The sequence below is a fragment of the Eurypyga helias genome, unplaced genomic scaffold (genome assembly GCF_000690775.1).
Source record: "Eurypyga helias isolate BGI_N326 unplaced genomic scaffold, ASM69077v1 scaffold43381, whole genome shotgun sequence".
Classification (NCBI taxonomy): Eukaryota; Metazoa; Chordata; class Aves; order Eurypygiformes; family Eurypygidae; genus Eurypyga; species Eurypyga helias.
Genome location: NW_010230987.1, coordinates 15425 through 30231, shown reverse-complemented (window position 1 = coordinate 30231; position 14807 = coordinate 15425). Strand labels below are relative to the sequence as shown.

The window sequence follows — 14807 nt, the reverse complement described above, 5'->3', positions numbered from 1 at the left end:
CTGATGATAATGGGCACTGCATTTGTTTCTAATTTTGCTGCTCTGATACAGGCATAACCGATCTTGTCTTTCCCTGACTCTCATGTACAGATCAGGAATACAGTGATAGCAAGCTTAAAGCATTACAGTCCCTGTTTACATGTTGCTACCTCTTGCAAATACCTTTGGAGAATGCACAAAAGGTTGAAAAAGTTATGCAGTGCGTCTTAAGAGGTAGATGGAAAACTATATGCAAGTAAAACTTTGAGCACTAGGGGCTCATTTCTCTGACAGACCAGCTCAACAGCACTAGGGAGAATATATTTTAAAACCAGCCTCACCAACCTTGCAGAGGTTATACTTGCAGTCCTTTCCCTTTGCATACGCAAGGACGCAATTACACGCCATACAATGCTTTTTGGATTTGCACAACGGAGCAGTCCTACACTTGTATCTGGAAAGCTAGCCTTCATGTGGAAATTGCTTGCATATTACTGTCATTTTATATTTAAAAGTGGTCACATACACACACATGCACAAAAGAACTGCTTCAGCATGCCATCAGTGCTCATTACAGGGTATTGTGTCCATTGGCACAGATGGGAAACCTGCAGGGGTACGTCAGCATATTAATTCTTGAGAACTGAAGGCTGTGAATTCAAAATCTGGATTTGATCACTGGAAAGGACTTGGAAAGGCAATGTTTACACTGTGATTTCAGTGCACAGTGTTTGCAGTGTGCACTAGGATCCCAGGTATGTCTGCAGCCTGTTGCAGTATGTCCCAGCAAATGAGAACTGGGATCTGCTTCAATCCTGCACACTCACACCAACTTCAGGCATCCTAATCAACCCTCCAACAGCAGGGCTTCTCACAAATAACTCAATTAACATTCCTGCATATTGGATGGGTTGCTTCTGGAAGTTGATTGCCGTTAAGAAATAGGTGTAATCTTTTTCTTAGAAAAGACTGCAAAAAAAAAAAAACCCAACTGGTTGTTGATTAACAAGTGTGATCCACTAACAGTAGTTGGAGAACAACTTTTGATCCATTGCAACTCAATAATAAAGCAATTTGTCCAGCACACAGAACAAGTAATTATGACAATTTCTACTGCATAGTCAGAAAGTAAAACAAAGTACCTTGGCTTTTAGAAGGCATGCCGCTTGTCCTTCGATACAAACCTTCAGAGAGGATCTTGCTTTGACGTCTGTAGATAACGTGCAGCAGCCTCCGCTTTGCGTTTACTATCTAACAAATTTCTGGAGCTGCAAAAGGGAAAAGAAAGGGGGGGAGATGAGGACATGTAAACAAAAAATATGCAGCCAGCAATGTGCGTTTCAGCAGGGCCTGGGACTGCGATGTTTGACGTACATGTCTTTTGCAGGAGGAATTGGGTGCCTTGGTCGTGACAGGGGACAGACACGGAAATGTCTAGATGCCGTGGAGATTTATAACCCCGATGGAGACTTCTGGAGGAATGGACCTCCTATGCCTTCTCCCCTCCTGTCCTTACGAACAAACTCTACCAGCGCAGGCTCTGTGGAAGGGAAGCTGTACCTCTGTGGAGGATTTCATGGAGCAGGTACTAAAACGTGTATGATGTTCTTCATGTAGCTGAAATCAATTTCACTGAACACAGACTGACCTGACGATGACCAGCCCTATCACGTGGCACTGGCATGTCCTGGAACCACAGAGCCCTTTGGACTGTCAGCTCCTAATGTCAATGTGAAATGGGTTCTCTTTGACCTTTGCTTTTTTTCCCATAACAAAACACAAAAAATTAAGAATATTTCTGACTTGCATGAAGCCTGTCTGAATCTATATCCAGAGCTACCAACTCAGGAGCTGAGTGTGTTATGGACATTAAAGAACTTGGACATATTTGTTGAAGATTAAGGCACTATCCATCTGTCCTTAGCCAAGCTATCTGGCTCTGCCTATTTACTTATCATAACCAGTGTTGAAAAAGCTTGTGTATTTAATGAGGTACAAAGAGACTAAAATTCCAGATCTGGTGATTTCAAATAATCCTAGCCCCGTGGCCACTTCTCTCCTTTTAAGTATTCCTTCTCCCAACTGTGCTTGGCTCTATCCAAATCTCCAGTACTAACCATTATTTTTTTTCATCATAAATGCAAAGAGTCTCTCAAAAGATAAGCACTTGAACTCTCCTGCTGTATAGCAGCTGCTACACCAATTTCCTTTCTGGGAGAAAGCAGTAACACAGATGCATTATCCACTGGTAATAAATGTCACGCCAGGCTCACTGCTGCCCAGGAATGGCCATGTGGTATCACTGGGTGACGTGTCCTTCACATTACACTGACTCCTGTTGCACTGACTTGTATAACAAACGCTACACTTAAAGCTGTTGTTATTTTGGAATGATGATTTTCATGAGGTAGTTCACAACTCGCCTTCCTTCAAAACTCCCTTCATTTGCTACTGTTTGAGGAAGCTGCTTCCTGAAACAGTTGTAGGGCAGCTCTCTAACAGGCATCTTCTCCTGTCATCTCTGATGGAAGTTCTGTGACTTCAGAACAATTATGGTTATGATACATCATTGTGCTTCCATAGCAAACATTGTGCCATCTTAGTTGTCTTTTTCTCAGCAGTATTAGGCAAAAGCCTGAAGTTAGTGGGTACAAATCTCAAAAGGCTGCTCATTTGCACTGGCAAATGAAGCAATTTCATTCAAGATGACTAACAGTTTAGTATGAGATTTTTTGAATAAGATAGCTTCAGAGCCATAAAAAACCCTCTGTACAATACCACCACACTCTGTCACTGAGTCATGTATAAAGTGTGGTAGTACTGGGAGAGGTTGAATGTCCCCCTGTGGATTTCAAGACGGCCATCTTTTGTGTGTTTGTATAATGCCAGCACAATGGGGTTCTGATTCCTGACTGTAATATTGCAATCTATATAATTATGTATAGAACTCCCCTGCACTATAAATGTTATTTAGATTGGAAAACAAGAAGTCTGAGTTAGAAAATTCTGGTTTGTAGTTACCTGTGCAACCTGAATTCTGACCCCCTATGCATGCGTTTTGTATACTAGCAAAGAAAAATTATGTGATTGTGTTGTTAGACCTTGTTATGATGTCTATTCACAAGGGAACCAAAATAAGATTCTTGCTCTCAATTGTAAATCAGGTGTATCCAAATGTTTGAGGTGTTGAGAGGAAACTGTGCCTTAAAGACAAGCTTCTTAACATGACTTTCAAGTTATTCAAGGGAAAAAGCTTTCCAAATCTTCATAACAATAACAACTCCCGGTTACCATCATCAAGAAAAAGATGTCTGGAGTCCATATGCTGAACCTCAAGAGGTTATCTAACTGGCCCCTCTCCCTGGCTCTGCTGCACGCTGGAAAGAGCTCTTGCCTGATCTGCTCTTTGGGGTGAAGAGTGGAGCAAGGGAGAAGGGGTTATTATTGTCATATAGGAGCTTGGAGAGGGTGGCTTGACTGCCCTTTCACAATTACAGCTGCTCAGCAGCTTAGAGATATTCACAGAACAGCATGTGCTGCTGCTGCTTTAGTAGCAGATAGAGTTATTTTAGAATGTGCTTGTTTGGTTTCAGTCTTTTGGGTTTCTTGGCATGCCACTTTGGTTTTTGTAAGGGATGCAACCAAGAGAGGATATTCCAATTTTACAAAACATTGTAATTTAGTTTCCACCAAGTGGAGTTTTTGGAACGAGCTAGAGGCACAGCTGTAGTCTCTGGCTTTTCCGCCTGCTTTGCTGTCAACATTCAAGAATGAGTGCTTCTCAAAAAAAAAAAAAAAAGGAAAATAAGCCAAAGGCACTGCTGCAATGAAAAGTCTTAGCCAGTGTATACAAAGGGCTGCAACCAGCTCCCTATATACTATACATGTCCCCAACCCCCCAGCCTCAACTTTGCATTTGTTTAATCCCAGTCTTGATCCAGCAAGTTGACCTACTAAGGGTGTTGTTGCATCTTAATTTTACTCGTTTATGTGACATGTATGCCTTTGTGCACGAGTATTGACCTAAACGGATAATTACAGATCAGAGGTTCTGTACACAAACACCAAGCTGAAAAGCAGCTGTCAACTGCACAGAGCGCCTTACATTTGGATGAAAAGATAAGTACTGCTCAGCTGCCATAGCTTCTGAGTACCGCATGACACTTGGAGTTTTGTGATGGCAGGATTCCCATCCCATATATATTGCCTCTCACAAATCTTTATCTGCTTGAAGAAGGACAAGTGGCACAGCCCTAACAGCATCCTCAGAAGCAGAGGAAGAGATATTACAGGTACATAGAGTCTCTGGAAGGAAGTCAGCTTGCAGAGCTAAGAGTAGAGCTTCAACAACTCAGAGCACAGTCTCTCTGAAGGATGAGTGGACTCCGTGTGCCCAAGCTTCACCAAGAGAAAGCTTCCCCTGAACTGCAAGGGATGTTAATCAGTGTTGAGCTGTGTTGGTAAAGGCTTCTCCTGCTGAGGCTTCCTCAAGTTAGGAGCTTGCTCAAGGCCTGGCCATGAAAGGGCAAGGGGATTAATTCAGCTGAAGTTTACACACTTCTCTGGAGTGCCTACACTAAGACCTTGGTGACCTCAGGCTGCCTGCAGCATATGGAGAAGCACAGGCACTTCCAGGGGGGAGATTCGGGTCCCTGGTGCTTTAAATCTGCTCTGAAAAAACAGAAGGCAATTTAGAACCCTGAGGACCTCTGTTGTCCCTTAATGCTCCATGTTTTGATAAGCATATGAGGGATTCTAACCTGGCTTTCCAAAGGCAAGCACGTCAGGAACTTGGTGTCTATGGTTAGATGGTACAAACCACTCTGAGACCTCTGGGTTGTATGTTTTATGTTCTTACGATCATGATAAGTACCCAAAAAAATCACTTCTTGTTTTGAATTCTTTTCCTCCTTAGCAAGGCTTGTAAAACTTCATCTGTTATCCAGTAGTTTATACAAATTATCTTATTTTCTACTAAAACTCTTATGGCACATAGGAACCATTAATCTGCTTGTCTCTGACGCTCAGCTCAGACAGACTAGTGTCGTGAAAGTTGCCTGTCGTTTGTCAGCAGTGTTACAGCAGTCATCAAGATACCCAGAACTGTTTAAAACGGTTGGTTTTGTCCATTAGTTTATAGTTCTGCATGGAGCGAAAACATTAGCCGTCGTATGACTACTCAGAGGGACCCAATGCACAGTAGCCAACTTTCTACTAATTGTTAAAGTATGTTGCCGCACTTTCTGCTGTAACTATGGATTTTAAATCAGCCTTTGCAGACCAACTGTGCAATGTTCTTGTTGACATGTTTTATTTCCCTTGCCTTTACATAGAACTAAACCCTACCGCCCGCGTGGGCCAGCAGCTATTAACGCTAGCCCGTGCGTGGCGGCAGCAGCCTCGTTAGCATGCCTCACTGGAGGAGGTGAGCAGCAGCTCTTCAGGTATGCAGCGTTACACGCTCATAAAACGCCTGCCAGATTGGGTTCCCTTTCTTTTTGACTGCTCCTGAGTATTATAAATAATTTTTTTCTGGTGAAAATAATGAAGGCAAGAGTGTGCCTGTTTAGTGGGACCATGTCATCTGCTGTCACTGTCAGCTTGTGCAGGCACATGTTTGTTCACTTTGCATTGTTGCTGCACAATACAGATCTTGTAGCTTGGTTTTGGGGGGCTGGAGCTTATAGCTTTAGTTTCAGATTATAGATGTTTGTCCAAGTGCCTGTCTCACAGATTTGAATTGATAACTTCAAATCCAGAGTTGATTTTTTTTAACTTGATGATTTTAATTAGAATGCAATCTTTACTGTGTACCCCTGTGACATCAGCTGGTGTACAAAGTTAAGGAACAACCACCTCAATGCAAATAATAAAATGTTTAACAGGTCTGCTATTAGCAGCATGTATCACTTGGTCTTACGATCATCAGGTAACAGCACACTTGAAGTGGAACTGTCTTTCTCTGAACTGGCAGGTTTTCCATCTCCGATGGAGTTTATAGCAGAGAAGATATACGTACTGCTTCCCTACTGTATAGGTTGAAAGAAGCTGTAATGTGTTTAGCATCGTGTGTGGGACCAGAGCTGCTCAACACTGTTCTGTTATTTACTTACAGATACCAAGCAGAAGTTAATTTTTCACTAAAGTGGTGTTACAGTCGGGGGAAGGGGAAAGGGAAGAAATATCTATGAACTCAAAATGCAAGAATGCCAATTTTGCATTTGCAACTGTTAGCCAAGATAGGTGATAGTGACACTGAGTCCTACTTGCTGTTTAATTCCAATTCTACAAAAAAGATAAAGGCACTTACCCTAGATTCATTTTTTGGCTGCTTCTTCCTCATTTACATAAACTGCAATCCATACACTGGAATAGAAGTGGCGCTGCTTGCGGCAGTGCAGAACCATGTAGTAATTACTGTATTCCAGCTGAGCTAATGAGTTTGTATCTCCACGCCATCCTCTCCTGAGAGTGGACTAGCTTAATAGTTATTTATTTTGACTAATCTCCCATAAAGGCTGTTCCCCCTCGTCTCCTCCATTATGTGATTTAGATGGAGAACCATTCTAGTGCTTGTTTTTTATTAGAGTGGTTATGGAACATTACTGGAATCAAATTAAATTTAGACATATTAAGAAGTCAGGCACAGCGAATACTGCACTTGTGAAATTTGGGGGTTGAGGGATTGGAACAAAACCCATTTCTCCAGCACCTTCCCATATTCCCAGCTAAATAAAGCAGAGGGGCAAACCCCAGGCTGCTGATCTGCAGCACTGTTAGTTTCCCTCTGTTAAAATTTACTGGGCAGCGATGAATAATTAAAGTTCTCCTGCCCACAGTTGTTACCATTTGAATAAATATTCCCACCAATGAAAGGGATTCAGGGTCCCTGCGCTTCGCTCAGCATAGATATCTGCTTGCGGCCGCAGGCGCTGACACAGCTCTCCAGCCTGTCCACCCCCAAAAATGCTCCTCGACCTTTCGCCTGATTCTCCCCAGCATCGGTGTGAGCTGGCTGGCTGCTGTCCGGAACAGGCGTACGGGAGAAACCTCGGCTTGCTGCCTTCCCAGGGAGGGCTGCCCACCTACCCCCTGCTCATTAGCTACAGCCAACGAGGCCAACGTGGGTCAGGGGAACTGCGGGGAGCGGCACCTTCGTGTTTCAGATCTCCGTTTGACTCGAGAGCTGGCAGCACGGTATTGGTAATTCAGTCATGCTGCTTCCTAAGACTCATAGTTTATAAAGGGTTAATGAATGATTAATAGATATTTTAATGTATTTTAATTAATTGCTGAAGAGGTCAATAGGTTGTTTAGAAACATGGCTTGTAGCCATGTATGACATCTTCTATTGTGTTCATAACTGCCTGTCATGCATACAGCCTAAACATGCTTTATCTCCTCTATTAATAATGTATTAACCCATTGTAAGCCATTTAGAAGCAGTATCTCAGGATGGTCTGAGACGGGTGATTCGTACTCTGATCTGTAAAGGCAGTTTTTACTCCTATGACTGGTGCATTGGCTTCAAGAGCACCGATCCTGCTGCCACCGTAACGGGTGACCCTGCTGTCACCGCAGCGCAGGCAGGACTATCGTTTGTAAGGCTGTGTCTGAAACAGGCCTTGCCTGTAACAACAGGCAAAATCTGGAAAGATTTTAAAAGCTGAAGTAGCTGGATCAATCCCAAGAAAAACAGTTGAAGTAACTGAATTAGAAGCTCCTTCTTGTAGACCATCCCATTCTTTATATATATTTAATTTTAATATATATTGATTTGTGAGTGAATGGGTGGGTCATGAAACTATGGTCCTGAAGAATTACAGAGCAAAGCAAGAGGATAGAAGTCCTATGAGAGTGTCTTACCTTGCTCCACGCAGGTGTTCTGAAAACAGTTATCTGCCACAGTTGTAAATTCAAGCCCCAACCTGCCTCCCAGCTTATGCTGTGTCTGGTGGGATACGCTGCCTTGATACTTAACATCGCGAAGGCTGGACAGCATGTTAAACAGCCAAGCCAAGTTCCCTCTCCTGTGTATTCTCTGCCTGCTTCTGCCCACAGGCAGAGATGATGGATGTACTTGACCCCACGAGGGCTGTTGGCTGCCTTATGCTAGCAAGGCTGGTAGTTAGGGGCAGCTCACACAGGCAAATGGGATTGAAGGCCACAGACTTGATGAACTTACTCTTTTTCTTACTGCAAATGAGGAGCCAGGACATCTGGTGGTAATGATCTAAATGCACTTTTATCCCATTGCAACACAAACGTGAATTCCCCAGTCGCCTAACTCCACATCATGTAATTATGAAAGCAGCTATTAGTGGCGAGGAAGAGAAGTAGCAGAGGCTAGTCCCAGATGTCTAAAATCATTCTCTCATCTCTGGTACAGTCCTTGGCATACAAAACCAGGTACAAACCAGCAGTGGAGGCTGAACAGCTTCAAGGCAGCCCTGGGATGGCTGTCAGGGCAGAAGGACAGGGGAAGCCAGTGAAAGAAACACCTCAGCAAACATTTTGGGGATTGCTGGGGAGCTGGCAAGCACCTTGTGATGTTCAAGTGCTTTTTTCCATGAGAAGGGAAGAGCACAGTTAACAGTTTAACCACCACAAGTCTGGTGCCTTTTTTAAAATCAACTGATTTATGGCAAAGGAAGACTGAGAATGTTAGGAAACCGCAAACTGGAAAGGAAAAGGTGCAGTGACAGCCTGAGAACCGACATCAGCAGGAGCCCAGGAAAGTCACCGGTGTGAGGATGTCCCAGGGCACAGAGCCCATGGGCAAGGACAGATGTGACACTGGGACTGCCCCCGCTATACAAGGTGGTTCTGTGCCAACGTGTCTGGCCCTGCTCTGAGTAAACCTGCTCAGGTACTGCCAGCCACGTACCAGTACGTCAGCAGAGCTATGCCACAGCTAGTAGGCTTGGCCAAAACCGCTCTGGATACCTCTGCCCTGCACCGATGCGTGCAGAGGTGTCACGACCTGTGAGGTGGCACACGCTCTCGGTACCTCCATAATCCTATTTCTCTGTTCCTAAAATGCAGGCAAGTAGACCAGCCGATGCCAGTGGGCTTCTGTAAGAAACAATAAATATAGACCCCCTTTCAGCAAACTTGTAGTAGATTTAACTCCAAGGAACTAAAATCCAGCATGATTTTTTCAGTTCAATGCTCTGGACACTGAACAAGCTCAAGCAGAGTGAATTTCTTAGTATTGGCTTACCAACATAATAGCTGTATGGTTAGTAGTCCTGGATGACCTATAGATTTTCTACCTATTAAGCATGTTGCTTAATTCTTCTACATCTGCCTCCCTTTAACCTTCCCAACCCAGAATACAATACTTGTATCTGAATGTTCTGTTCCAAATAGAATAGAGAAAGCAAGGTTGAACAAGACCAAAAGTGGTAATAAATACTATATTCACAGGGAAAGTGGTTCCTCCCCCCAGTCTCCAAATCACAAATGGAATGCAGTTAAAAAAAAAAAAAAGAAAGAAAAAGCAGATCAAATATTTATGTTGCCTGCAGTCATACTGGGGGTCTTTCCAAGAATGGTTCATCCTGATTTATGGTCAATCCTGATTCAAATGACATGAGAAAACTTGCAACATAAAATGAAGTCTGGTCATATTTGGGGACTGAATAATACTTGAAAACAGATCTTATACAGAGAAAACATATTTGTGGATATGGAGTGTAAGCAATCATTTACTGAAAATTAATATTTTTCATTGTTTTTTTCTGCACAAAGAAATTTCATATGAAAAATTGTGGGAAGATGTTTTGTTTACAGACCAGAATATACAAGAGAATTAAAAGATCAGATTCATTTTGCTTTTAGACTACTGTATATGCATAAATGAAATACGATTGTAGTATTTATAAATTAAACATTTTCAGGTATAACTCAAGTTTTTTCACAGAGAAAAGATGCGTTTGTAGGCTCAGCATTGGCCTTCAGTCTGCACTTGTACATCAAAAAAGCATGACTGTACCAAAAGTGCTCTAACTTTCTTTTAAAATACCACAATTCTAGTGGGGATAAATTTATGCTGGAATTAATGTTCCCTGTGCTGGTTTGGCCTTTTTCTTTCCTGAATAAGAATAAACCATACTGCTGTAAACTCTGTTTTACTGCTTGAAAAGGGTCTGCATTAGGGTTAAGTTTGTATTACCTGAATAATTCTAATATAAAGTAGTTTAACTCCTATGCAGAAAAACATAAAGAAAGTTTATTAAAACTTCTCACAGTTAAACAAGAATGTGAAGTAAAATGCTACCTCACTTTTGGAAAAAATGAAAGCATTTGGAAAGGAGTGAAATCCTTTCATTGGATAAGGCTGGTAAGTGATGTAGAATAATGCTACGTACGACAGGGAGTTTTGTGGTCCAGCTTTTTAAGTGGGTAATCTGTGTAATACAGCCAATTTCTTTCTGTAGATGTCATGTTATTCTCCTGTAAGCATATTGGCTGCTAAGATATTGTCTTTAAAAGAAAAATTGCAGTTAAATAAGGTGAACCAATGAGGCAGAATCTGGACTTATTTGCACCTTCAGTCTTAAAACGGTTTATTTGGATTAAAGCCCAAATCCAACATTGCAGCCTGGAATCAAAGGTGCTATTCTCTTTGAAAAACATTACCTTTTCTATTGTCCTACCAAAGAAAAATTAAAACAAACAGGATGAGGTGTTTTAACTCATTTATCTTTTTAAAAGAAAAGGGGTGTGGGGAGGGGGGAATGTAATTTTTTCTGGCGTATGGCTGTATTTTGAGCAGTGCTTTTGCTTCCATAAACTTTCTCATCCAAAGGTTGCTGCTTCCTTTCATATTAAACAAGATAAGACTAGAAAAATGATTGCTTCCCTTATTCCGAAGACATGGTCTTTTTATCTCCCAAGGGTTAAGAGTTAACTAACACTCCGTGTGCTAAAAAGCAGAATTTGTAGAGTGGAACAAAACCAGTTACAACTTCCCACAGAAAAGGGAAACAAGGGACACTAAAGGCTGTGAGTCACCAGGGTCAGGAAAAAACACAGCAAGGCTTGTAAGTAGGGGTTGCTGAATCTGCCTTTGATGTTTTAATTATGATTTTTTTCTGAAGGGTTGCAATCACCCACAGAATGTCTCGGTTCCAATGTTTGATTTCTTTTTTTCCCCTCTGATTAACTTATTTTTGTCATCATCCATGCCAAAGAAAATCCAGGCATAAAAAATTATTGCATAAAGGAGATGATCTAATAATAAATACAGGGACTGGAGCCTCCCATGTCACTGCTTAGGTCAGTTTGTGTCTCCACGTTTCCCTCTTTAGAAAAACCTGTTCATTCTTGCAGGGGCTGTAGAGAAATGAGCTCTTTGCTGGTACTGACACATGTTATTTGTTTGCAGTTTGTCCGTCAGGCCTTCTCTCTTCACATGTAACTGGGTTATTCAGCAGTTTGCTGTCTTCTCTCTTGGATGGGTGCAACTTTCCTATGTAGTAACATTATTTAATGTCTGGATTCAACACACAAATCATCATCATCATGGCTATTGTTTCACTTTCTGTGAACCCTGGAAAGGAATGGAACAAGGACTATTCAGATGAGGCTAAATCCTAAAATCTTACCCAAATTTTACTTAAGCAAGCACCTAGAAATTTATGCAAGTCCCAGAGGTCTGGCTTTAGACCAACAAAAATTACACCACAATTAATTGTGACACAACTCAGGGGAAAATGAGTACGAGCTGTGGACTGTGGGGTAGGTACACTGTGCTGCACTCTTATCAGATGAGAGAGGGGGCAGAGGTGGTGAATGGCTGGTGAGTGGTTTCCTCAGATAAATGTGATAAAAATGTGCAGAAATTTACATAAAGCTGAAACATCCACTACTCCCTTGCATGTGCAGGACCTGTAGTAAGCCGAACTATTTCAAATCAGCTCAGCAAGGAAACATGTCCTGGGAGGGGAAGAAGTCTTGTTTCTATCTGACCTCTCCACATGCTGAAGCTACTTGCAGAGGAGCCTTCAGGTTATTTTAAATCCCATGGCACTGCATCATCATAACATCAACGCCAATTTCGCATGGAACCTAAACCATAATAGCACTATCTCGGGCTTACTAAACTCCAGGGTTGCTGTCCTCTGGAGGGATATGTGGCCTGTGTTTCCAATGTGAGAAACAATATATGCCTCTGGATGCTCTTCTGTATTTCATCCTTTTCCCCTTCTTCAGTCCTTTGCTGTCGCTTCCATGGAAGGGCAGTGTGCAAACAATGAGATGCAATTGATAGAGGTGAAGGACAGGGTTGTTTGTTGGGTTTTTTGTGGGGTGGTTAGTTAGTTTGTTTTTTAAAGATGCTTTCTAGAGGGGTTAGCTGAGTGGGAACCTCCATCTGGACCCTGTAAAGTTTAGCCTGTCACTAGTCTTTTAAGACTCAATAAAACAGTGTTGAGTATTCCATGTTTCTTGCTATGATGGTTCTTATCCAGGTACCTGTGAAGCGTCTGTGCTTGGAAATCTCAGAGACCTGGCTTCTATTACATCCGTCCAGAAACTCATCACAAGGAAGCTGACGGCAAAGCACGTGCATGTCCTCAGCTCAAACTAAGAAAAGTTGAGACTAAGGTTACTTGCTGCGAGAAGGAAACTTTAAGATGAAAAGAAAAAGTGGGCACAAATGAAAGACAGTTTTTATTTTTAAGAGCAAAACTAGCTTTGAGTAACAATTGCTGGAGAGTTCAGGACTTTTGTTAGCAAAGAAAGGTTTTGTGTTCTTACAAGAAATTTAAAACAGCATTGTTGGTTGACAGCTATGGTTCTCTGCTTCATGGTGATTCTTTCATTGTTTTTTATTAGTCGCAGTAAAAAGCTTCTTGTCTTGAGATTGGCTGTGATTTAATGGCATTCTTCTAGCCTGACTGTTCATGACTAATTCCTCAGCACTTCAGAACAGCTAAAGTACATTTAAATCCCTGGAGCTTTCTTTCGGTCTTTATTTCTCCCCAAATCGCAGGATGTCCAGACTTCGCACCCAAGAAAAGCTGTAGTATTGAAGTACTTCCAGCAGCCTGAGAGCTGCGTTTTAGTCGGGCGAAGAAAAGACAGCACGCTGCATGTAGGCACACTCATAAACAATAGGCAATACTCTGTCCTTACGAGATGAGCGTCTGACAATTGGTTGCACAATGAAATGCCACCTGCATACTTGTACCAAGATGGAGCACTTCATGCTTTTGTCCCTGCAGCTGCACCTGGAGCCCAGAGCGTGAGGGCTGGAAACACTGTGCAGATCTCCCTCTGCACTGTGTCACTTGCTAGCTAGATGTTGGCAACTCGCATGTTCTTCGAACAGTGTAGCTGTTAGGACCACAAAAATTACCTTTTCATTGCCACCTTAAGGAAGAGTCACAATAATAACTGCACAAACCTCTCTGATCCTGTTTGCCTTGACTCCTGATACCTGCTGTTGTTGCTTCTGTTTTTCAGCTCGTCACGAAGTTATCACCAAAGAGATCCTCGAGCTGGATACGTGGGAGAACCAGTGGAACGTGGTGGCCATCAACGTCCTCATGCACGACAGCTATGATGTTTGCCTTGTTGCCAGGCTGAACCCAAGGGATCTTATCCCTCCTCCCCCGGATTTAGTGGACCAATAGAAGTTCAGTGACTCTCAGTGCTTCCAGATTCTGCAGAAACTGAAGAATTTGGAGACACAAATGCTGCATTGGCTCTGGATGACAGCTGAGTCCCACAGAGAGGAGCTGGCAACACATGCTTAAGGACAGAATTGCCTTTGATCTGCGCTTCTCAGGCGGTGCTTAATTTGCTAGTACTGGTACTCTGGACTTCTGTGATTGAAAATTGAAGTTGCCTAGCCTTTGCATGTGGCTCTTCACCTTCCATCTGGCTGTGCAAGCTCCAACGTTGGGATGCAGCTCAGGCTTCTGCAACCCTTTGCCTCACAGGCACAGTGGCAGCCCAGGGCTCATTTCACAGCAGAGCATGATATATAAAGAAAACTAGCCAGGGGAATCCCTCCTCTGCTCTTCATCCCACATGGTGCTACTAAGCTATCGAGGAGGCTGAGAAATACATTAAATCAGCTGATGAAAACCAGTCCAGCTGTACCAAAGGGCCAGACTGTACTTGACTGATGCGGGAGCAGAGGGAAAGCAGAGAAGAGCCTTTGTTTGTTTTAAATGAAAAACCATTAGCCAAGGTTCATTAGCCAAGTACACCAGCTACTGCAAACATTATCTAACCCACAGGCAGGATAGTCAAGAGATCCTGTCTTTGCCAACAGAGCTGAGCCTGTGCTAGTAGAAAACCAGTCTTTTGGCAACGAGTCACGGGCGAGTCTTCCAGCAGGGTTTGTAGGTAGTCTGTACCAAAGACAAGAAGAATCCTAAATTTTCACATAGATCCTACCTGTTACAAGGTCTGGTGTGATCAGAATCTTAAAGCTCAGTTAGAAAACCCTTTTCCTTTGAGAGATGGAGAAGGGGATATATTAAATGAGGACAGTATTAACTGCATACCAGCTCTGCAGTTACAGGGAAGGATAGATGTGTTAAACAATAAATGTTTATATAACACTAGCTGTTTTTATAGAAGTAGCTTTAATGAAGTAGCATAAGGTAAATTCACTACTGACAAAATTGGCTATAATCACAGGGATGAGAAATACTTAGTGTTTCTAAAGGCAGTGTTAGCCTATATAGGGCTTGAAGACAGTAGGTTAGAGATACTGCTATCCCATTTGAATTACCAGTAACGATTCACCAGTTCTCTGGTGCCTACCTTGAAGTGTATCTCTCTGTCACTGCCTGGGCCATATGGAC

At 42.5% G+C, this 14807-nt stretch overlaps 1 protein-coding gene across 1 annotated transcript in view; it reads left to right on the top strand.

The window, feature by feature from the left end:
- Positions 1 to 13622, top strand: part of KBTBD12 (kelch repeat and BTB (POZ) domain containing 12) — a 29397-nt gene extending 15775 nt beyond the window's left edge. Inside the window, exons 4-5 of the mRNA XM_010160912.1 lie at positions 1367 to 1564; positions 13453 to 13622. Of these exons, the coding sequence (XP_010159214.1) occupies positions 1367 to 1564; positions 13453 to 13622 (368 nt within the window). The remainder of the gene's footprint in view (positions 1 to 1366; positions 1565 to 13452) is intronic.
- Positions 13623 to 14807: the final 1185 nt, after the last annotated feature.